Source organism: Charadrius vociferus, unplaced genomic scaffold (assembly GCF_000708025.1).
Source record: "Charadrius vociferus isolate BGI_N301 unplaced genomic scaffold, ASM70802v2 scaffold210, whole genome shotgun sequence".
In the NCBI taxonomy this organism is placed as follows: domain Eukaryota; kingdom Metazoa; phylum Chordata; class Aves; order Charadriiformes; family Charadriidae; genus Charadrius; species Charadrius vociferus.
Window position 1 is genome coordinate 1,795,415 of NW_009646421.1, and position 24,392 is coordinate 1,819,806.

Here is a 24,392-nt window from a genome sequence, read left to right on the forward strand (position 1 = left end):
AGTAAAATAAAGAAAAATGAACCTGACCATAAAAGATGGGGCTTCATCTGTCTTTTAGATTAGAAAACCCGGAAAACAACCAAACAAAAAAAGCCTTTTCCATCACATATAATTAACCCTCTCACTTAATGCCCAGGCCCACTCATAGCCTGCGCTGCCCTGACCTCAGGGACTGTGTGCCAATAACAAATCAGGGTTTGTCAGTGCAAAGGGCAGGAGAAGAGGCAGGGTCAGACCCGGCTCCTCCAGTATATGTTTGCTCCCAGAGCGAGGAAGCGAGTGCTGTGCGTTTCTAGAAGCAGGCTGTACACCTGCACGGATTCTGTGCGAGGCAAGATTTGTGGGTAAAAGTTATATTGCTTCTTGAACCAACTCATGCAGCTGGAACAAAAGGCACCAGCCCTCCGATGGTCTGAGGCAACCAGGGGACTGAAACTTTAATTATAGCAGACAGTAAAAAAGGTGAATGCAAAGGAAGGAGTAGTTTTGCAGCACATTATAATTTTCCTCCCTTTATTAATCTTTTCATCTGCCACCGGCTTGCCTATCTATTCCTTTACAGAATAACCACCGTGTCACCACTTCCTTTTTAATATACCCTTCTCTTTTTCAGGTGCCAACCAGCTGTTTTGTCTACCTGACTTAACATATCTAATTAAACTCAAAGGATGTGCTGCCTGCTTGTATTTAGCTTAGAAGTTCACTGCTTCTATCTCAGACCTGAACAGGGGCTTCTTTTGGCTTTTTTTCCTGACTACACTGGCCCATAAACTTTGTCTTGCTTATGACTTTAGACCATTGCAGCTACAGCAATACTCTTGCAATTGTGTGACATTATTCTTTAAGTAGCCCTCCAAATCCAGACCCACAGGATAATGGGCAGTTTATGGCTGTAAGAAAAAGATCTCTTGCGTAAGAGGGGTAGTCTTCTAAGGGCAACACAATTATTTGAGTTAGTTTTTATACACAGAAGACTTTTTTTTATTATTTCTTTATTATTGTTCTGTGCCTCTTAGTCATTAATCTCTCCTATGGAAACTTGTCAAATACTTCCGGAAATTGAAACAAATATGCTGCATCCATGCTTATTTTTCTTATCATTTATAACCACAACATCTTAAAAAAAAAGCTCTAGCTTCTCTTCCTGTGCTCCCTATCTCCTAAATCCTGTTTCTTTGTTCAAAACGGACTGCCATTCCATTTTAGTCTGACACATTTTTCATCTTGTCCCTTTTGCAACAGTTTTCTAGTCAATGGCTTTTCTGAAGTTTTCAAGTGATGAAACTCTTCACTGTTTTAAGCATGTCTGAACAGCCCATCCTTGTCAGTAAATGTCTTGGCTGTTGCTTGTATGCAGAGCCAGTTCAAAAAATATAACAGTTTTTTTCTAGTGTGACTTAACCAAAACAAGACTGTTCTAAGTCGGATTCTCTGGTTCACAGTATCTTTCTCACCAAGGCTGCGTTCGAAATTTAATTCCTTTTTGTTGCTGTTGATTTACTGAGGTACTCCAGTAATTTCCCAGTAGTTTCTTTATAGCAAGGAAGTACAAACAAGGTTCTGCCTCCCTGTTACTGGACGTGCAACAGGACTGTCAAAGAAAGGAGTGTCATGACAGTGGGTTTCTGTCGTAGGTTCTGGAAAGAGATAGGAATCTCCTTCAGGGGATGCAGAGATTACTGTGGGTGGGCTGAATCACTCTACGCAATCTTCCACCTTTTCCACGGGCCATATGAGGAGAAGAAAAGGCTCCTGTCTGGGGTGCCGCAGTTAGATGTTTCAGTGTGGGTGAAATGAATCTCTCTGAATCTATAGTGAGGTCCTGGATTGGCATTATCTTCATTTCAGCTGAAAGCGAATTTCTACACTAAAGCTGCTGCTTTGTTTCTCAGTGAACAAAGAAATTCCTCACAAAAACCCTCATCATTCCCCAATATTAGATTAGACCTGGGATGAAAGTAGACTTTTGCTTCGGAACTAGAATTGAATTACAGAAAGGGTTCCTGGGCTGTGTCATCTCAGAGTTGTCATGTTGGCACAAAACAGGGGAAGAAGGAGAGAAAAATTCGATTTTCCTGGGCTCAGCCTTACTTTGTAGATTTTAGATGATATCAGCCTTTGAATTAGGAATGTTGCTGTGGCATTTGGGCCTTTGCAAGCTGTTTTGTTCAGGGGAAACTGCAGAAACTGTGCAAAGAAACAGATGGAGGTGGGCAGAGAATGGGTGAGGTTCCTCTCTCCCAAGAGCTCCTGTTGGACCTGTGTGACAAAACTAGAAGGAACAGGTACGGGGGCGTGGGAGAAAGATGGGCTACCAAATCCAGGCCATGATGGTTGCTGAGAAGTTGTCAGGGAGGTGCACAAGCTTACTTTGAATGGCTGTCGTGAGAGACAGCCTTGCACTTGCTCATGCAGCTTGTAGAGAAAGCAACTTTTGGGTTCCGAACCTGATATTATGTGTATTTTATTGGTTAAGAAGTTGCGAATTATTGCACATTGTGCGTTACCAGTGCTGTAAAACAAAAGTTTTGTGTGCATGGATAAGCTGAACGTGACTTAAAACGTACACCCCGATGCTATTTCTCCACTAATTACATTTACAATTTAGAGCTGATGGTAAGTAGAAGAGCTTACTGTGCTGATATTTACTGACAGAAAAACTTTTCAAATCACCTTCCCAGCCAGATGTTCATAAACAAGGGTTTGACAGTTGGTCCATAAATCAAGTCAAGCATTTCATCATTGTTCTCTTAGGTGGCTCTTGCATTTAAGCCTGTTTAGCTAAACACATACGTTTACTTAAGATGAACTGTAAAAATAACATCTGGAGATCTTTTCGCTGAAAGAAAATGCCAAAGGGTCTTACACAAGGATCAAGTGCATTTTATAAATTGTGGCTGGATTTTTGGAATTCGAGCTGAATAAATGTGCTCTCAGCTTTTGAGAGGATCAAGGGCCAGTATTATTTAAATGTTCTTTTTACTTGCGCAGCACTCTGCAGGGAATGTGCTCTCACCAAAGCATTCTTAGATTTCTCATTCCATAATGAGTTTCTGTTTTCATCCTTGCCACCTGGGACCCTGGCACAGTCCTGCTTGTAGCAGTGGAGTCACACTGGTGGAACTGGATGCAAAGCCTAGTCCAAAATATTTATTTTACAATATTCTGCTCTGCAGTAGACAGCGTTCAAAGGGGAATGTCAAAGAAGGAGTTGCTGGGTGTTTTACATTTTAATCTTTGCTTCTATCAGTCATCCCTCTTTTATCCCTCTTTTTCCTTTTCAAGATAGATGAGATTTTTTCTTTCTGTCCTGAAAGAGGCTTTTTTTTTTTTTTTTTTTTACCTTTTTCCCCCTACTCTTTTTCTTAGAAAATCATGGTAATAAGCTGTGGTTTGCTCACCTTTCAATTCAGTGTTACTATGCATTTTAGCTTTGCTGAGTATCAGTTTGGTCGCTTTGCTTTTTCATATTCAGTTCACAACATGAAGGAGAATTCTGCTGAAATTTAACAAGCCCTAGGGAAAAAGATTCAGACAAGTGCAGTCAGATTTATAAAGTGGCAGATAAAGTGGGAAAGGTTTTGCATTACTTCTGCCACGTTAGGTGTTTTTTTGATGGATGGGCTATATCTCATCCATGATTCAGAATGACGTCAATTCATGTTTTGAGGGGTACCATGACCGTGGCTGTTCATGATAACATAAAACCTATAATCTGGAAATGCTGGAAAAGGTGAGTACAAAAATAATACACATGAATTCCTGGCCTAGGACCACAGTTATTTTGTGATTTAGTTCTCAGGAACACAACTTGCTTCATAATGTGAGACTGGCATTTAATCTGAGAAACCTGACTGTTTTGAGAATTATACAAGGCAGCATGGAGCTGTTTAATGCTTAAATGACAACAAAACATAAAGATGCTGGCCATAATTCTATCTGAAGTAGTATACTTTCCTGTGAAGCTTGGACGAGTACATTCTTGATTTAAATATCTGGAACTACAGTACATGGTGTGAAACATAAATCCTCTCAGCGCTGGAACCGAGGGACCAAAGGAGCCAGTCAGAAACCTCTTCGAACTGCAAATTTATCCTTTGAGTTTAAAGTACATACACTAGACTTAGAAAGGACCTTTCCTAACCTGGTCCTTCTGTCCCGTTTCAGCAGTGCAAAGAAGCTATAAAGCTGCCAAAAATGTAAAGGGCTGAAAGTCCACCAGCACGGCAAAGGTGGTTGAGAGCCGGCATTAAGCAGACCAGGGTGGCAGGGCACGTGGCCTATTAGCAGCCTTCGTTAAGTGCCACAGCCGTGCAACACTCAAAACTGTCCCGAGGCCACTTCATCAGGTATAGAAGGACAAAGCAGTCGCTGACAGTCCCAGGTGCTAAAAGCCTCCTCTCTAAGCTCCCCTGAATACAGCTGTAGTACAGCTGAGAACATGACCTGCAGAGCTAAACAGGTCAGCTGTTGTGAAAAAAAAAAAAGAAAACAGACCCAAACCTACGAACCTTAGTGAATTCAGCCACATCCAGACATTTTGCCATCCACCCCATGCTAACCAAGCTGACAGCACTGCCAGTCACTGTCCCTTCTCTTCTGTCCCGCCAGTGGCACCTCAAATGCCCATTCCTGTGCCCAGCACGGAGCAACACAGTGAGCTGAGCTGCTCCTGATGGAGAGGAGGGCAAGGGAGGAAAGGTGATACAGTCAGCTCTGACCTGCCCTCTCTTTGGCCCTGGGCTACCTGCAAGAAGCTTCTATCAGCTGCCTGGTCCTCACTCACTGCTTGAAAAGTTGTTTTCTGCCTCCCTGTGAAACTGGTGTTGGGTGCGCAGCTGGGAGCTGGTTCAGAGTGGACTAGGTGCATCCTAGCCATGATGTATCCTACTGCAGATTATAGTCTGAAAGGTTTCTTTCCCTTCAAAACTCCTCCAGAGTGGAGATGTTTCAAATGAAATGGCCAGAGAGCAAAAAACAGATGGAATTTCAGAACTTCGTAAACCTCTCCTAGGATCGGCACGAAAGATATTTTTCCCCATAAATGAGGAGAGAGACAAGAATAGCAAAACTTGGAAAAATCTTCTTGCTGGCTCTGTTGCTCTCTGTGTTCAGCTGCTGGAAAAATCACAGGCAGAACATATGGGGCAAGACCCAATTAGTTGCTCCAAACCTGACAAGCTTTTAGGAGAATCAAGCTGCTCAGACAATGTTCTGATTTAACCACTCTGATCTCAGCAAGTGTCACAAGGTTAGATTTGTCCTCGCTGCCTAAGCTGGAAACTTTGCAGACTGAAGGCAAAAAGCACAGAAGTAGAAGGCAGCTTTAGGTTTCAAGTTTTAAAAAGCTGGAACAAATAATTTCAGAAGTTGACAATAGCTGAACTCTTTCTGCTTTAACTCTTTCCTTGGTTGCAGAGCAGAGGTGCAAACATAATCTGGCACGTTCATGGAAGATGTAATCCTTTGTGACTTCAGCTATTAAAGCCAAAAATAGATCTATTTTTCAGAGTATGAGTGAATGTAATTTTATTCTAAGGCATAATTTGCCTGAATTTGCAGGTACAGTTTAAAAAGAATGGCAAATATTACTGCTACAATGCGAAGGCTTTTCACCTCTGAAATACTACATTCTCCCTCCAAAGTCTGGAGAGGCTACAACTGCTGAGACAGAACACCAAATTTTTGAACATGAAATAAAAAGAAAAAAATAAGTGCTTTTCTCTGGCCCTGTTTGTGCAGCAGTTGAATTATTCGGACTAAAATTTTCCAGAGTATTTCAGCCTAAGGCAGATATTCGGCGTGTAAAATTTCAGTCCAAACTGTTAATGATTGGCAAAGCTAAAAGCAAATGACAACAAGGTGTTGTAATAGGAAGTGTCAGACAATTTTAATAATAGATGACCTTAGCAGCCCTGCCTCCTATTTTATCATTTTGAACACTTTTGTTGTCTAAGGTCTATGATGTATTTCTCTGTGTGTTTTTGTCTGTATTTCTTTGTTTATATTTTAATTCTGATAAGGTCTTCCTTCGGTTAAGTTTTACATAACCTGGAGTTCCATGGGAGTAATTGCTTGTTGCAATTAAGAAGTGTTTCCGCCTACCTGTTCTTCATTTACAACCCCTTTATTTATTTCACTAAATGCTTCCCAGTTTCATATCATGGAGCAGAGCCCACAGAACCTGTCCACCTACCCCTTCTGTAAAATTCATGAGCTTTGTAATGCTCCTACATAACTGCCTCTTCTCCCCAGTGAGCAATCCAAAGCTTTTTTAGCACTGATTCCTATGAGCAACTTTATAATGTTCCTGATGATACTCGTTGTCCTATTTTTACTGTGCTTTTATATTGCTTGGGGAGGATGGGGTGACTAATTCAGAACATGGTATGTCAGGTGAGGGTCTGGCTTTTCGAAGAGGCCTGCGATATTTTTCCCCATAGTTTTTTCTCTTCTCCCTTATCCAGGCTAACCTTTAATTGGCTTTCCTGGCCCCTTGGATGCAGTGACACATTGCCAGATCTTTGCTGCATGAGCCATTCAGCCCATCCTCTGCAAAAACCCTTGTTTTGGGATTTGGTAGCACTGCAATCATAGTGCCTAGCTGCCTTCCTTGTGTTTGGTTCCTCTAAAACACCTCTTGACATATACATTTTTTTCAGGCAAATAATTGCGTGTCTTTTGTGGGTTTTGCTATATCATTACTCACTCTCTTTTCGATACAATTATCAGCACGTGGCCTCCAATCCCATCGCTCATCTGAGATGGAAAGTACTTGCTTGTTCCTAGTCTTGGTTTTTCTGTCTCTTTGGCCAGCTTCTCATCTGTATCCGTTGTGACAAGACTTTGCTTCTCACTTTATGCCTGCACAGCTTCTTGGGAAGGGCTTTATCAAAGACTTTTTGCAAGCTTAAGTAGTTAGACACTATTTATTGAGCATTCCTCAATTATGCTGCATTTGTTGTACCTTGAATGCCCAAGACAGCTGCACCCTTTTCTCCCCATAGTTTTGCATGTTGCAAGTTTTGTATGTTATTTTTATATTGCCCCACTACTACAGATTTTAGTTTGACACCTTTTAAAAAAATTCTTAACAAAGCCTGTGAAGGAAGTTTGGGCTGGAGTTTCTTTTTCATATTGGAAAAAGATGCTAAAAATATATTAAGAACAATACTATCATGTATCCTTGAACCGAGAACCAACACTCTGCCAATTTTCATCCTGGAACATATTTTTATGGTTGACATACAAAGCTCTGAAGAAAAAAAAAGGTTTATTATAAAACTATTGACAGAACCCTAGCTGTGGAAATGTACACGGTGAGGCAAAAGAAGCATCTTAATGTGGATAACATTTTCAAGCCCATAAATGTTACGAAGAAATGCATTTTCCCTAAAAATGAGATAAAGAATCATTATAATTTGAAACAAAGTCTGACATCATTTGGTTTTATCTTTAATTTGGAAAAAAAAATAGATAGTTCTTGAAATAATGAATGCCTCTTCTGTGCTTGGTGTTTATAAACCTGCATCTTTCATGAAAGCATTGTCAAAGAGAGTCACATGTAGAGATTGCAAATACCAAAAAAGGCTAATTTCATTTCTGAATGGTGGGGTTGGTTCTGTGTGTGAGCGTGTGTGAAATTGCTATGCCTTTAGTTTGCTGCTTGGAAATATTAGCAGATGAACCCTTGGTGCTGGCTGCCAGAAATTACAGATGAAATTTTCTAGCAGCAAGAATTTTAAGTTACAAGTTTTGCACACAACCACTAATATAATCTCAATTACAATGTGTTATGCGAGAGAGATACAAAGCCTGGATTCTTCCTTAATCAGGATACAAGTTGAACTAATTTTGCGCACACAGTGCCTCACTCTGCTTACTGAAGTATGCTGTTCATTTATAAAGACTCCTGATTTCTTTTCAAACAAAATCTTTTCCTGTTAAACTGGATAATGAAATATGACATTGTAAGAATGTTGTCAAGATTGCTACTTTCTAAGGAAAAAGATAACCTTTTTTTTTTTTTTTTTTCAATGCTGAAGGGCAGCCAAGAGCAATGCCTGTATTTTAAGTTATTTTGGAGGTACAGAGATGCAAGTGTTCTTGGAGAGATTCCTTCTTCCTCCTGTAAGCGTTTCTCATCTTTTTAGTCACTTTTTCGGTGAAGAACGTGAGTGGAGTTTTGTGTTTGTTAGGAAATAAAATCTGTGTCATAATAAACTCCTTGACAAGACACAAGAGCTTTATACAAATGTTCTGAGATTGTTTTTATTTTTTTTCCCAGTTGATTTGGAAGTTTCTTTTTTACCCACCTTATTTTCACTTCTCTTGAAGACTTCAGGCGATGCTGTGGTTGGGCTAGCTAATGGCTGGCTAGGGAGCCCCAGCTGTTTGATATTTGGCACGGTGCTCTCCACATGCTCAGCGTTGGTTTATTATTAGTTGGAGCATGCATTTCCCCTTGCTGTGAGAGACGGGAGAGATGGAAGGAGTCACTGGGGGCCAAAAGCATTAACCCAGTTCTGTGTGCTGCCCTGCACAGCTCCCAGGGTAACTTAAAAGAACCTCAGGACAATTTAACCCATCCCAGCTGGCTGCCCCTGGGCTATTTGCCAAAATCAAGGATTATTAGTCCGCACCGTTCCATTGATAATGGCTCCAGTACTGAGGCCCCGGGGAAGGGAGGCCTGCGGAGCAGCTGGCTACTCTGGCGTCTCTAGCTGCTGATGACCTTCCTTGTACTAGAGTTATGCCCAGATGGTGGAGAGAAGGGTTTTCTGCTCTGTGGGAGATGCAAAAGGAATGGAGATGAGCTGAAAAAAGCTAATCATAATGTTATAATTATTGTACTTGTGCCGGAAAACTTTATGGTTACGACCCAGATGTCAAAGGATGCGGAATTGTCTGTCTAAGTCTACTAAAAGGCTGAAATAACAGCTTTCAGACATATGGGCTACCCTTATTTACCTTAGCGTGAGGCACACTCTCCTGACACTGTTTTAATGTCAAGCCTCTTCTACATTGGTCAATGGAATAATTACTGTACTCAAACAGCGTGTTGAAGAAGGGGAATTGTTGTATTCTGAAGTTAGGGGTATCCCACTTGGGATTTCTCTACCAGCCATGAAGAGTACTCCAGTTACCACCATTGCCAGCCATTTGACCATTGAGTCTGGCTGCCTAAAACAGGCACTTCAGAGAGCTGAGAGGGCCCTTGTGCTTATGCCATCCAGATCCAAAACCGATCAGTTGCATTCATAGGTGGAAAGGGAAGTTGAAACATCATCTTGAATTGCAGTGAATGCATCAGGAAATTTTCAAACCCTGCGAAATATGAGAAGGAGAAAGGTAGTTAAAGGAAGCCTGAGCTAATGAAGAGATGTTTCAAAAACTCATTCTAAATACTTTTAGCTCAAGAAAAGTGTTACATTCATGAACTTACCAGCTGCAGATCAGGAAAATGCTAACATGTGGAAGCTTATTGCTTATATTTATTTAATCTTTTCTTTATTCAATCTGTTTGGGATTGAGAGCACAGGTCAAATCACAGGTGTAGCAATGGAAAGGTGAAGAAAAATGTCCTGTATTGTAAGCAACATACTCTGTTTTTTCTCTAGCACACTTTATTACCCTCCCTTCTGGCAGGTGTCTAGCCAAAAATGGAGTGTTGCAGGTTATCCAAAGCTGAAGAAAAGATGGTTGTCTCAGCAACAGTGCTCAGGCAAATCCTTAATTCCATGGGTATTTTTTGCCATTCTTTCTCTTTTGAATGTAGAAGGAATCATACATGGGATGGTACTTTCGGTTTTCTCTGTTTATATGGCTTTCATCCCATACTCCTCAATGCAAAATGCCTGTTCTTTGAGTCACCCGTGCCTGATTTTACATCCTCTGTCATCTGTGTCGATGTGCGAGCTCTCTAGTCACCAGAGCTCACTCTCTTCATCCCCATGTGGCTACCGAGTCCTCAGGCAATACCTGGCTGAGACCCCTGTGAACTCACAAATTCTGCTGTTTTGGATGGAGATGTGCTGCCCAAGGCCTGAGCCTGCCATTAGCTAAGATACCTGCTTCTCTAAAGCAGCTTAATGGTTTCTCGTGGACCTGAAGAGCTGTAATAACACTCTGTATTTGCAGTGAGAGCTAAGCACATAGGAATGTTTTCAGTTTGCTGAGGTGCTAGATGGCTTTTAAAGCCAAAATCTAAGCACAAGAGAATGTTTTCAGTTTGCTGAGGTGCTAGATGGCTTTTAAAGCCAAAATCTAACAAAATAGCTTTGTCATAGTGCATTGGAGTTTAATTAAGACAGCTCTTTTTATAGACACTCAGGAGCATTACTTGCTGCTATCAATGCTGGCTTCTTTTCAGATTATGTTTTATGTAGCATAGTATTTCTCAAGATAGGATTCTTGGTTAATTCTCTTAACCAATAAACAGTTTATTAATTCACCAAGTATCACTTTATTACTTACTCAACAGTTAGTTAATCAAATTCAAATCCAACAGGTATTCTGCCCATGCACATCGCATTCAAATATTGTCCTGCAAGTTACTGCCATAAACTGCATGGAGATCAAACAGTTCTAATAGAAGATAACACAAAATATCAAGATTTCTTGCTGCATTCATTTATAGACAGCAAACCTTTACTACGTCTAGTATACTTACCCTCCTTCCAGTACTCTGTGGTTAAAGATACAATGGTTTTAGGAATTTAGACCCTGCTATTTAAATGATTTATCGTGAAAGCAACTAGGACAATAGTACCAGGAACAATCATTTAATATTATAGTTTAACTCTCTCTTATGCCTGTTTGCTCAGGCTTTTAAGGGAGAAGCACGCACATAGAATAACTTGGCTTAAAGTTTGAAATATCGTCACTAAAGATTTTCCAGCTGATTTCTCAGGACAACTTGCTGTCATCTCCAGTAATGACACCAAGAGAAATACATCCCATGCAATAAAGCTCATTGGTATTTTCATCCAAAAATAAACCTGAAGGAGAGACAGAACTTCCTCTGGCGTAGGAAGCCCCTGAGCTGCAGAGTCTTGGAGATTAGGAGATCGTTATTAGGAGGTTTCACCTCAGGATTGTTGTGTTTTGGTACTAAGCACAACAAGGGATTTGCTGTTAGGGGCAGGTTTCTGGGCTAGAGGGGTAGAAGGATCCTTCAGTCTGACAGAGCCCAGTTTTTCTTGTGTTTCTGTGAGAAGTTGTTCATGCAGGTGATGCACTTTTCTGGACTGTACAGCTTCTTTCCAGTTTCAGCAAGGCTGTTATTACTCCTGTGACCCTGGAAAGGCAAGGAGAGTGTTTGCATGCATTCCACAGATTCAAGGATCCACACGGTAACTCCAGTTTAATAGCCAGCACTTCTTTCATGATTCATGAGAAAAATGAGTTTTCATTTAGGAAATGTCCAATGGAATGTCTGAATTTCATTTTTTTCCTCATTTTCTCTGAGGTCACATTAATATCCAGAAGATGGTATTTTACCATCTTTTACATGTTGGAGTCTTTTTATGTTTCATCTATTACAAGGGTTATGTTTCAGTATTAGCCTAGCTTGGGAATTGAAATTTTTCCTATTTCTTCAACTTCTTTTCCATATTCATTTACATCTACTTAGGTCCTTATATCTTCCAATAAGTTTTTTTTCTTTTTGTGCCATAGAAGTGCCTCTCAAATTTCCTGAATACAGCACTTTCCTAGACAGCAAGCAAAGAAAATCCATTAACAGTTCCTAGGCTGTATAATCATGTTTTATTTATTTCTTTTCTCATCTTCTAGAGCTTTGAGGTGAAAGTTGATGCCGTTTTCAAGGAACATAGCAAAGTTTTACTTTAGGAAGAGGCACATTGGGCAAACAGATTCCAATGAATGGAATTTAAAGAGGCTACTTCATTTGGCTAAGGCAAGCCTTACTGAATAGCCCGCCATGATGAAGCCAAAACTGGAGAAATGGAAAGAAGTGCAGAACTGGAGAGGGTTATCTCAAGAAGCGTATCGTAAGTGCACAAAGACTTTTCAACATCAGGAAATAACAGCTGTGCACATTTTACATTGCATAGGCAATGCATCTTGCATATTGTGCGGTCCCATATTTTTACAAACTGGCTTTGGAGCTATTAACTGGGGATCAGGTGGCAGTGTGCAGAATTTGCAGTTTTGTTATTTTCTCCACAATGAACTTGTGACTGACCCCATACAAGGAAGTGATTTATTGATGAGGAGGTGGAAGGAGCCATTGTTCCTGCTGCGTGGAGCGGTTCTTAAGCAGCAGGGACTTTGTGAAGGTCAGGACTTTGGACATCATGAGGTGCTATAAACTCATGAATCCTTTAAAATACTGGCACTGGTCAAAACAGCCTGTGGGTAGAGCACGGACTCATGCCACAGAGGATCCAGACAATACTGTTGTCTGTTCATCTTTCCCTCTCCTTCACCTCCTTCCCTGTGATTCTTTTTATTTTTCTCTTTACCTTTTTCCTTCTTTTCTATTTTTCTGCTTCTCCTTTTTCCCCCTTCTGTTTTCACCTCCACAAGTTTCCACTGCAATGGCAACGGAGTTTCACACATAGAAGAGCAACTGATTGGGGATGGAGACTCAGATTAGTCAATTTTTTCTGATTCTACCTTCTTACGCGTGCAGCTGTCAGCCGTGAAAAACTGACAAACCATCATCAGACTCCCTCAGCATCAAGTTCTGAGTTTTCCAGCTCATTCTCAGGCTTGCCTGTCAGGTACTTCTTTGCAGAGCTCTTCTAAGGGGAAACTAAACAGATTCACCATGGGCAGGTAGTGTCTGAGACCACTTTGAGGTCAAAATGGCACTGATGGCTATCCATGAGCAGAAAGAGTAATAGAAATAGCATTACAGTGACACTGTAGATTTCTTTACACAACAGCATTGAAGTTGCATCTTAGGAGGAGAGTGGCATCTATTGTGGTAACACTTTGTTGTATTATTATTATTATTAGCTATTCTCTCCTATCATTTGCATTGCATTAAAAGCTCTAAAAAAGATTGGATCCTGTTGTGCCAGGCACTGAGGCAATAAGGGATGAACCAGGAGTGATTCACCTCCATGATTTGCTTGTAAAAAGAGAAGGTGGTTTTCTTTCATTTAGTCTTTGTCATGTATATTGCTCTAAATATAGTATTTGTCGTGTGATTTTGTGGGCAGGGATCGAGAGGAGGACAGATTTGCTTTTAGGTGTGGTTTTTTTTTTACAGCAGAGCCAGCTCTGAGGAACAGCATCTGAAGTTTCGGGGTTGTCTGCTGTAAACTATTCCTCTGTGCAGACACAGTGCTTTCTTCAAAAAAGCAAAAGTACAATAATACAGCCCTAAAGCTTTGTCAGTGATATATGTCTCATAGAAGTAATTTTCAAGTGGCAAGTGTTTTGATGATGCTACGAGGGCTTTGTTTATGGAGTAGGTCTGGCAGACACTGTAGACTTCATATAAATTATTACTCGGTTGATTATTAATGAGAAACATTCATCTGGATTCCCCCTCACCCCCTGGTTTTGCCAAAAATTCCCTTAGATACTTGCTTTTTGCTACAGTCCAGGCTCTTGTTTCACAGAATATAGCTCTTGCTGAATGGTGTTAAGATGGATCTCCTCACCAACTGAGAAAACAGGAGGTCAAGGAGGCGGTTTCCCGCCCCTCCTTCATTCACTCCTTTCCACTCCTCCGAATATACACGTGCACGTGAGCGCGCACACACACACACATATTGCTGATACGTTCTTTACTCCTGTTCCTGCAGGAGTCCTATGCCCACATGGTGCTTCATCAACTGAGTTCATGTAGCACTTATTTAAGAGCATACGCCCATGTTTTTAACATTTAGTTCTTCAAAAATTCAGGGCTAGATGAGCACCTACAAAGACATCTCTGCCCTTGCCGTTACCTTCTCAGGATTTTAGAAGGGGCCACAGTCAGAGGTTCCATATCCATATTTCTTTGTAGCAGCTCTGCAGAGACAAAGATCGCATGCCAAACAGATGGCAAAATATAAAAACAGAAATAAAGTCTATAATCTTGTGGATAAGGTGAATAAAGAACCATTAGTCATGATTTCTCAAGGTGAAAGACATAGAAGATGTGCCTGGAACTGCCAAATACCTTGTTTTAGCAAAGCAAAGGAAGCATGTTTCCCCACTCAGTTACAACCCTAATACCACCACTCTGTGAAAGCCGGAGATATAAACGGGTTCCAACAGATTCAAAATATAAATAAGTGCACAGTAGGATTTAGCGAAAAGGTATAAATCAAGTCATGTGGAATAGGTGCCTGCTAGAAAGGATAGCTCAGTTGTGATCCCTACCACTGGCAGTATGTGAGCACTCAAAGTATACAAGTTAAAAAGAGTTTGCTCTTTACCCGCCTATTTCTTATTCTGATTCCCTGGATATCTGCTGCTGGCCACAGTCAGATGGTCCTTGCTCTGAGGTGGGATGATAGTGGTTATGCTGGTCAAATGGAAGAGCTGTCAGACTTCTTTTGCCCCCACCTTTGTTTATTACAATGTCTCTGGAAGTTTCCCAAACAATGCAGCATCTATTTTAGAAACAGAGAAGTCTGAAACTTTAATGATGTCTAAACTGGACAAGAAGATGTACTGGAAGACGCTGGTGGCTGCAACACTGCTGTGTCCCAAGGTCTGGCTCTTCGGTGCTGATAGCAGTGCTCCACAACTGGCCTCCTCCAGCTGGATCAACACCAAGGCACATCTCCTTGGGACATCGGTGATCTGTTGCCCTGCTGCCACTCTCACTTTTGTCTTCTTTTTTTCCTGTGAGGAAGGCTTGTTACATTGAGAAAAGCCCTGTAATACTGACCAAATGACTCACTTCCATCCAAAGCTTTCTGGAGCCCATAAGACGGTAAGATTTGAATGACCAGCGAAACCAGTGATCCAACCTTGATCTCCAGCTTGCAGCTGAATATTTATTCTTAATTGATGGTACAGACAAAAGGAGACTGACATGAGGATAAAAGACACTGGCAGACTGTAGAGTTTTAAGAGAGAATTTTAGATAAAAACACAAGAAGTTTTTAGAATAGCAACCTTTTTCTTATTCTGATAAGGTTCTTCATTTGAGGGAAAAAAAGCACTACTCTTTCTTTGCTACTGCCGAGTAATATGTGCTCCCTTATACATCTCTCTCTCTCTGTATATATATATATAAAATATATTTGTTTTAAGGGAGGCAGACTTTTCCAAGAAAACTTAAATCTCAGCTTTTAGAAATCAACTCTATGTTCAGTCTCAAAATACTCAGCAATGGTGTTTCTGAAGTACACAGTCAAATCTCTAGTCTCCAGAAGCTTTTCTTTTTTTCTCCACAGAAACCAAAGTTTAACGAGCATCTTACTACATTTATTACCAGCTTCTGCCTGGACTGTCCTAATCCTTGCAGTGTGTGTTGGCAGACAACTTCATTCCTGGAACCAGATCTTTCAAGCACAGCAAAAAATACACTTGTTTTTCTTAGGTGTAAAATTATCACTCCCAGGCCACAGGGACCTTTTCGCTGTTTTTTATTTTGGTTAGCTATTTTGCATTCAGATCACTGTTTTCACCACTCACCGTTCTCTCTGTGTGGTCGACCAGCAGGTCTGAGCCACGTGGTTGATGATGTCCATGGTGGAAACCTTCCATGCGTTCAAGTAGGGGCACACAAACAAATCCGTGTTTACACACATGGGTGTTCTTATGCATCCAACAGAAATACGACTTGGCAGCTCTCATAAAACACCACAGAAGCAATTGGCAGTTGCAGGCAAAACAAATGAAACATCCAAGGGCTAATACTGAGAATCATAAAGGGGATTATACCCTTAAAAAGTAATATTGAGCAGATATATAACTTGTAGTAAGGACTGGTGGAAATGTAGCGGTAACAGTATTGGTGATGCAGTGCAATCCCCAAAAGCATAGCTGTCAGGAGTATCCATCCATGTTATTTGGGAAGAACAATAATGTGGCAAAAACAGAAGGTGATTCAGACAGCAACCGTTGCCAAAGAAGGAAAGGAAGATGCTTCTCCGAGATTGTGTGGCTATTTTTATGGATGACAAAGTTGCTCCTGCACTCCCAAAATGGAGATTAATAAAAACAATTGTTTTACACTATGTACTGTGTTAGATAGTGATCCTTAAAGGGATTTTATAGTTCTTCTATTTTTTCCAGACCCAAATATTTAATGTGAAACTTTTTGTTCTTCCTATATTCTACTTAAAAAAGCTTTAAAAACTACGCCAAGTGTTGGAGAAGATTTTTATTCTTGCCTTTCTGACTGCCAATTCCAGATATTTGTTCTTCTTTTAATTGTTCTCCACCATGCCAATTTCTTATTAGATGGAACACGATTTAACTCATTTTGCCAAATTTAGGCAGAACATGGACTTGAAAATATTGATGTTCAGTGCTTTTACTTTCTTGTACAAATGTGTGAATATTCAAGCCCTTTGTACAGTATCCACAGTGACTCTAACTTGGACAACATGTGCTTTTCAATTCTTAAAGTTCGTTATCATCTCTGATTACTTTCCGTTTTAATGATTTTGTTTAGTAATTATTTATTAACATTTTTCAAGTGTTAACTTTCTCTGTTCTGCCAATCTGGTTTATATAATTCCAAGAGATCATAAACCCTTACCTAGCTGCATAAATATACATATAAGTCCCTTTTAAAATAATGCTATGAACATTGAAAGCGTAAAATATTACTTGTCTAACTCTTCAGATGTGTAGTATATAAATTTAATGTATCTCTGTGTTAAGTATAGCATATTCATGTCTACAATATCTTAATAATCATATATCCAAATGAATCTGTTAAAAAACATACGTGGGCAGAGTGGATTCCCATTTTTTGTGATCCTGTATAACTCTTTTAGTATCTTTGATTCTGAAGACCAACAAACTTACCGGTAAGTTCAACAGGAGTTGTCTCCAGCTCTAACTCTGGTGTCTTGGTCCTGCTCCAAATAGGCATTATGCCAGGACATGGAGCAGACTGCAGTGGTGGTGCTGATGGATGATCGTCCCCTGTCCCTAGACAAGAGCTATATATCCAACTTCTATTATTGCACCACTCGGTAGCATTAATATAGTTAAACTTCGGATTTTTCTGGATGTGGTAAATTTATTGACTTTACTTTCCAGTGACTTTATCAGTTCCTTTTTCTCTGCACCTCAGAGTCCAGATCAGTATTTTCTTTGGACATCCTATCTGTAGGCTCTCTTCATGGTTTGTCAGCAATATGCAGGTGGCATGCATCAGCTTCTCTGTAGATGCAAGCACCACCAATCTCTCTGAGGGTCTGAACAAAATTTTCACTGTTCAGAAATCCAGCAGAATTTTCCATCACTGTAATGCATAGTAATAGTTTTTAGTATTTAGAGAATGATTTTGATTTCCAGGATGCTCTACAAATAGTACCTGTGCATCCCCTCAGTGCTCATGTGGTGTATGAAAGCATTTCATTCTCAACTGAACACATTGAGAAAATGAAGCAACTTACTCAAGAGCACAGAGAAAGTAAACCTGGTCTGGGTTAAAAGCTATTCATACCTTCAGTAGTCTTGCTGTTGACATCAGCAGGGTTTGGATTAATGCCTGCAAGATATGGAATTAGATTTCAAGAATTATTGACTGTGTCCTCTTCAATATACCTCAGCACAGTCACCTTCTTGAGGCATGGAGTCCCAGTGCACCTAGAAGGACGTTTCAGGACTCTTGGCCCCAGCACTCTGTTCATGCTCTACAGATTGATTCCAGTTGTAAAAGAAACTGATGACAAAGCTGTGTACTTACTTAACATGGGCAAAGTTACTTACAAAGTCACGTTTTCTTGGACGTGGCAGGAATTAGTGGCGAATAATTTTCTTCCACTTAAATCACAAACCTGCTTTGATTGGCATGCAGCTAAAAGCTCTTCCTCCCAGCTCCCTCTCAAGGCCCAGTTGATAGTGTTTGTGGACGTGAGTTTCCTTGTTGCTATCTACCTTAGATTTGTTTTTCTCTGTGTCTGCATATTGCCAAAGGAATATTCAGAAAACTGTACCTTATTGAAACCTGCCATCTTCACTTTGGGTGAGAGCATGTGTCTGTGTTTTGGGCAGGGTTTGCTGTTGTTTCAGTTCTCTGTTCTTGTAGAGAATCTGCAACATATCTAGTAGTTTTCTTGAAGGGAGAACAGCAACAGTTAAATACAACTCGTGACAGCAGTCACCAGATGACGATGTTTTTCCTTGGCTGTCACATGGGACCTTAAAGATGCAGGCAAGACTAGAAGAACCTGGCCTTCTCTCCATCTTCTTTTACATTTCGACCTGCTCCATCTTTGCCTCAGAATGCTGTGGGTCTACTATGGATATCGCATTTAATATGAAATTTCATGTCTGGCTAGCACTGTAGCTAGCATTTGTCCCAAGGGATGGACGAGATGCCTTCTTCGGCATCTTTCCAATGCCAGTTTTCCTTGATCCTGGGAAAGGACCAGGATGCCATCGTGCATCGAGTGCTGTTGTGCTGCTCCCCTCTGCGTGACGTGGAGCTCTGCGGGCCACTTTAGCAGCGAGTAGTAACGATGGACTTCCACCTGCAGCAGGAGCATGCTGCACGGGATGGATGGCCTGCTGTGACTGTCAGAAGTCTGACTTTTAAAAATGAGATCAAGAAAATTAGCATAGCCTAAGGACTTCTTTGAATTATATGTTGCTCTTTCACCTCTGACTTTATCTCCCAGCAGTCACTAACCATGAATATTTAAGACGGGCACCACTGCATCCCATAGAATAAATGACAGGCTCCGAGTTTCAAAGCTTAATCTGAAAAGTGATGCATATACATCGATATTGAAAAAAAAAAAAGCATCACACCCAGAGCAAATCCTTTTTCATAAGCCCATTTATTAAAAAAAAAAAAAAGGTAATGTAATATCATGAGTTTTCATTAATACTAGTCTTCGATAAGCCTAAAGCAAATCCTTGCTTGCTGTGCGCTTGCTACGCTTGTTGTACAGAACTGCCTGAAAGTGATGAAGGCTCACAGTCAGTGCGCGGAGAGCAGGGAGCGCGCAGCCGAGACAGATACAAGCTCTATTGGAGTAGAGGTTCTCAATCCCCAGTTGTCTTTCCCGGAGAAGATGATTATGGATGTTTCACAGGAATCATAATGCTAATTTTCAGCCCCCACAGAGTGCTTTACACCCACAAAGTGCTGTAAAAATGTGATCTACCGGTGAGGATTATTGTACCTGTTTTGCAGATGCAGAAGTTAAGATATGGAAAGGTCAGCGTGCTGACCCAGGGTTGCATAGCTTCTCAACAGCAGATTTAGGATGAAGAAACAGGCCTCTCTGGTCACATTCCATTGATCGTGCTGCCTTGTAGCAAATATAGCTCAAATTTCCTAAATATATATATATATTGAAAAAAAACCCCAAATCCTAGAGAAGGAGTTGTTTCCCTCTTTGCTTCTTCAAAATAAACAAGCTCCCAAGCTACCAAACCCTGTGTTTACATGTATCATTAAATACTTTCCAGTTGCTAGTCAGAAAATTCTGCAGAAAACCTGTAGAACACCGAAGTAACTCTCTTCTTTTAAATAATTGATAATGCCAAATAGCAGCAGTGTTATGCCAACAAAGAGATCGGTCTCTCAAAATATTTTATTCATTATGCCTCAAGAAACCCAAAGCCTTGTTTTTAATGAAAGCAAATTTCTGAAGTTGGCTCTCAGTTCATCTGAAACATCTGCTTATTACAATTCTTGGTGTTACAGCACTGGTGCTCCCCAGTAAATGTTTCAGCTTTAAGTAATATGTATGGAAGTCTTGGCAAACAGATCAGGAAGGAGAAAGAGTTACGTTTGCCAAATATGCATTTTACTTTATGGGGCTATAGTGGTATATTTTAGTAATGCATGTGTTGAAGAGAAGGTACTAATCCGATTAAATAACAAGACAAGAAGGAATTAATTCCAAGGTTCAAAAATACCCCATTCTGCGCAGCTGAAGCTTTATATTCCAGGGTAAAATGGTTAGAAGTCTTGGCTAACTACACTTCTATAAAACAGCCAGAAATGGATCTTTCTCCGTAGTGTTCGTAAATCAAGGTCACTTATGTGAGAAGGCTATGTTGTGATAAATCTGTCTGACAATTAGATGGAGAAGGCATATCGACGTTAAATTATAATCTTTGTACACTCTGGTCAGAAGGCAATGTAAACACCACAGTAGCATTATGAAACAGAAAATTGCATTCCAGATAATAACAGATATTCATGGTGCATGGTTTTACTCTTTAATGTGCTTGTGTTTTGCTCAGTCATATTAATATTTTAAATTATGTAACATTCCCTTCAATATGCATAGTTTATTTTTTTCACTGAAAGTGTACCTCCCTCTCCCTCTCTCCTCCCTATTGCTCTGCCTTTTCCCTTTTCCATTTTCCCTTCTCCTTTTTTTAACAGTGATGCTTGGAAAAAAAAAAAGCCTAAAGCAAAACTGTCTGTGCAAGAAAATAGTAACAAGTGGTTTCAAGATTTATAAGCCAGGATTTTATGTTATATATTTTCAGATTCAATCTGTGTACCAGGCTTTGATCCAAGCCTTAGCATGATGACTGGAATCACTCCGATTAACCCAATGATACCAGGCATGGGGTTAGTGCCGCCACCACCACCAACAGATGTGCCTGTAGTCAAAGAAATAATTCATTGCAAAAGCTGCAAGCTCTTCCCTCCAAACCCAAGTAAGTGGATCTGATGAAAGAATGTTAGTTTCCTAAATATATTGCATGAAATATTTTTTTATCTAATAAAAATTATGGTTTTTAAGTAGATTGCAGGCAAGTATGGTGTTTCCTTCTAAGGTCTACTCTGTGTGTAAAGTGTGGTGTGGTATCAAAGCATGCTTATTCATTGCTCTAAGGTCACATAAAAAAACCTACACAGCTTGTACCAAAAAAAAAGAGCAATTACTTAAACAAAGCTAACAGAGCCTGAAGATCTCCACTTCTCATAGTAAAAATCTGTCCTTCCTCTAGAATAGAATGTCACAAAATACAACTGTTATATGGTCCCGATCATCTCTACGCTCCCCTTCAGGTCCCCACAGTTATATGGGACCAATCTGGGCTTGTGTCCCTGAACACAGCATCTAGCACCCAAACACTGAATAGCTCTGGTGCCTGCCTGGGGAAGACGGAGAGAAAGGGAGACTACGGCTCCTCTTTTGCCATTTTTTGGGGGGTAGCACACTGATGAACTGCTTCTCCTCTTTGAGAGCCAGGACCAGGCTTCCTTCTGCCATCTCCTGGGACTTTGTGCAAATGGAACACTCTTCCCACTGAGCCACCAGCTCAGGCACAAAGCCTGATTTTGTGTATGTTAGACCCGGGAGTTTAGTTTCTGAGCCACCAGACCAGAGGCTTTCGCTATCACTGTGAAGACAAAAGAGAAAATTAAACAAATAGTCTGGTGCTCTGGATTTGCCATGTACCCAGATCATGGTTTAATCAAACTGGCTGTGCATGTGAATATATATATATATGTATATTTTAAGGCTGTAACCCCATTTGCTGTGTTAAAGGGCCAAAAACCTAAGTCATATCAATCAAATTCCTTCTTAGAGAATTACCTTTAGAGGAATGCTCTAGTAATCTACATATAAACAAGGTGAAATGCTATGACAGAGTGCATTTTTTATACAGCCTTCAAAAATTTAATAGTTTTCTGATTTAAGTGTGTGTATATTCTATATATACATACATACATAAAAATAACATTTCTAGCCACTCTACCTCATGAGCACTTGTAAACAGCGAGGTTATCCTTCCCCTGTGCTGGCGTCCGCTCCATTATCTGGCAACAAGACAAAACAGATAACCGGCAGAGCGTTTTCATCATGCTGTCACTTCGTTGTGTTTCCCACTTTGTTTTTCTGGGGTTTTTTTGCTCTCTTGTACTCTGAGACAGAAATTAAATTATGCTGAGACCAAGGAAAGGTGTCTGTCCAGCCCAAGCGCCCGGGGTGTACGCAGCGTGGGCTGGCGTGCAGAGGGCTCACGCACTTGGCGAGTGTGGTGAGTGATGGGTATGAGCCAGAGATGGGGAAGTTCAGGCTTTGAATGTACTGCAGGAGTGCTTGAGATCTCTGCTCGGGGTCAAGTCAGTTGCAGAAGCTCCCCTGCTTTGAAAGAAAATGTTTTCTATTTTTTGTGTGACTGTGCAGGGAAATGAAAGGTCCTTTTAGACTTTACCGTCTGTCCTGGAGAACAACCCGCAGTGACAGGAATTAATCTCTGAAATGCCACCTAAAACTTGAAAAGGTTTAGATTCAAGTAATCAATTTTGGACAATCTCTGCAATATTCAATTATTTTGCTTCTCCCTCTCTCCTGCCTCCATGCTATGTCAAATAACTGTTGCTGCCCAGAACTGATTAGGGGAACGAATAGAGCCAATGGATCAAAAGACAAATTTTGTATTCCAATGTGATTTCTGTTTTGACTTAGATCTTCCACCACCTTCAACAAGAGAGAGGCCTCCTGGGTGTAAAACAGTGTTTGTTGGAGGATTACCAGAAAACGCAACGGAGGAAATTATTCAGGAAGTCTTTGAGCAGTGTGGAGATATAACAGCAATTCGGAAAAGCAAGAAGAATTTTTGTCACATTCGTTTTGCAGAGGAGTTCATGGTTGATAAAGCCATTTACCTTTCTGGTACTTCACATTCTTTAATGGATTTTCCTTGCTTCTCATTTGTATTTTGTGATGCTAATGTTTGCTTATTTTCTTAGCTTTTATCTCAGCAAGTCTTTCTTGAGCTCAGTGGCGGTAGCTTGGAGTGGCAAGGGGCAATTCTGTATTTCTCTGTGTCTGCCAAGACTTGTGCGCGGTTTTGTATGTTGCTTACCCAGGAGCAATTTCCTGCCATCCCACAACAATGCAACAGATCCTGAAATTCACTACAGAACAATCTTATTTTCGATTTACACAGGTTTATATAGTTTTTCTCACAGGTTGTTGGAAAGAGGAGGGCACTAGGCCAGGAGCGCTGCTGTTTTCCAGTGCCAATTTCTCTGATAGGCTGGCAATTTCATTGGCATATTTTTATAGATTTGCAGTGCAGTCTGAATAAAGTCTGCCTTTATGCATGCATGTATTCAGCTACCGCATGGGTTAGATTCTGAGCCCCATCTGTAGGCTACGTCTGTTGCCTCCCAGGAGAACGGGTGGCACAGAAACTCAGGTGTAAAATTTCAGAATGTCTTTTATTTTCCCACAAAGGAACAGGCAAAAAAAAAAAAAATCCTTCTGACTCACAGGAAAAAAAAAAAAAAAAAGAAAAAAAAGAAAGAAGAAAAAAGACAAAAACCAATAAAACAATTATGCTTTCACATATCAGGCTTCAGTGACTGTCAGTGCCCTCTTAAGGTTATGGGCTCCTTTCATATGAGGATTGGCTTCCTAACTGAGCCCTTCCTGACCTTTCTGAGCTGGATCCCATCCCCTGTATCTCTGTATCTCCACAGGCTGGTTCATCTCTCTTTCTGGGTCCTGGGGAGACCCGCAAGTGTTGTTTTGCTCCACAAATGTAGTGTAGCACTATCTACCCACATGCAAGGTATTCTTAAACAAACAAGGGCCAGGGGCTGCTCCTTGACTCCAAGATGAGCTTACAGCCACCCACCCTATGTAGGCTGACCTCGAAGGGACCCACTGGGACCACCCAAAATGGAGCCTGGGATGCATTAGTATTAGAGATACTTTGTTTGAGCTCCCACCCTGGCTATCTTCTCTTTAGCAGTAAGGACATAACCTCAATCTCCTCTAGATGTCCATAGGAAGCTCACACAGCTAGAAACAAGTGGTTTCTCAAATCACCATCAACTACATCTTCAAATGAAAGAAAGAAAGAAAGAGAGAGAGAAAAGAAAACATCTGAACTTTTGAAATATGTGGTCAGAAAAAACCTAGCTCCTTTGTTTCACAAAGGTTGATGTGTTTGGGTTTGTGGGTTTTTTTCCTAACTTGGCTGCTTGCTTTAAATATCTGAAGAACTACAGAAATTTGTGAGTTTTATGAGGTCTATATAAAGAATTCTTTGAAATATTGCTGTATTTTCATGTTTCTTCCAGATCTTCATTCCACCCTGGTTTTTTCTTCCTTTTTTTTTTTTTTTTTATTTTCACTTCATTTCTTCCTCCCTCCTTATTGTCTCTTCCCAGTTTTCATCATTCCTGTTGATTTGTTTATTCACTTTGTTTCCATAATGCTGTAGTTTATTGGAACAGATTACAGGCTTCGCAGTAGTGAGAAGCAGTAGCACATTTCCTAGCTTCCAGCTTCTCTCTA

The 24,392-nt window shown here is 40.5% G+C and overlaps 1 protein-coding gene across 1 annotated transcript in view; it reads left to right on the forward strand.

Moving 5' to 3' along the window:
- Nucleotides 1–24,392, forward strand: part of ENOX1 (ecto-NOX disulfide-thiol exchanger 1) — a 156,861-nt gene that overhangs the window by 30,879 nt on the left and 101,590 nt on the right. The window contains exons 4-5 of the mRNA XM_009881070.1: nt 20,614–20,787; nt 22,551–22,757. Coding sequence (XP_009879372.1) covers nt 20,614–20,787; nt 22,551–22,757 — 381 coding nt within the window. The remainder of the gene's footprint in view (nt 1–20,613; nt 20,788–22,550; nt 22,758–24,392) is intronic.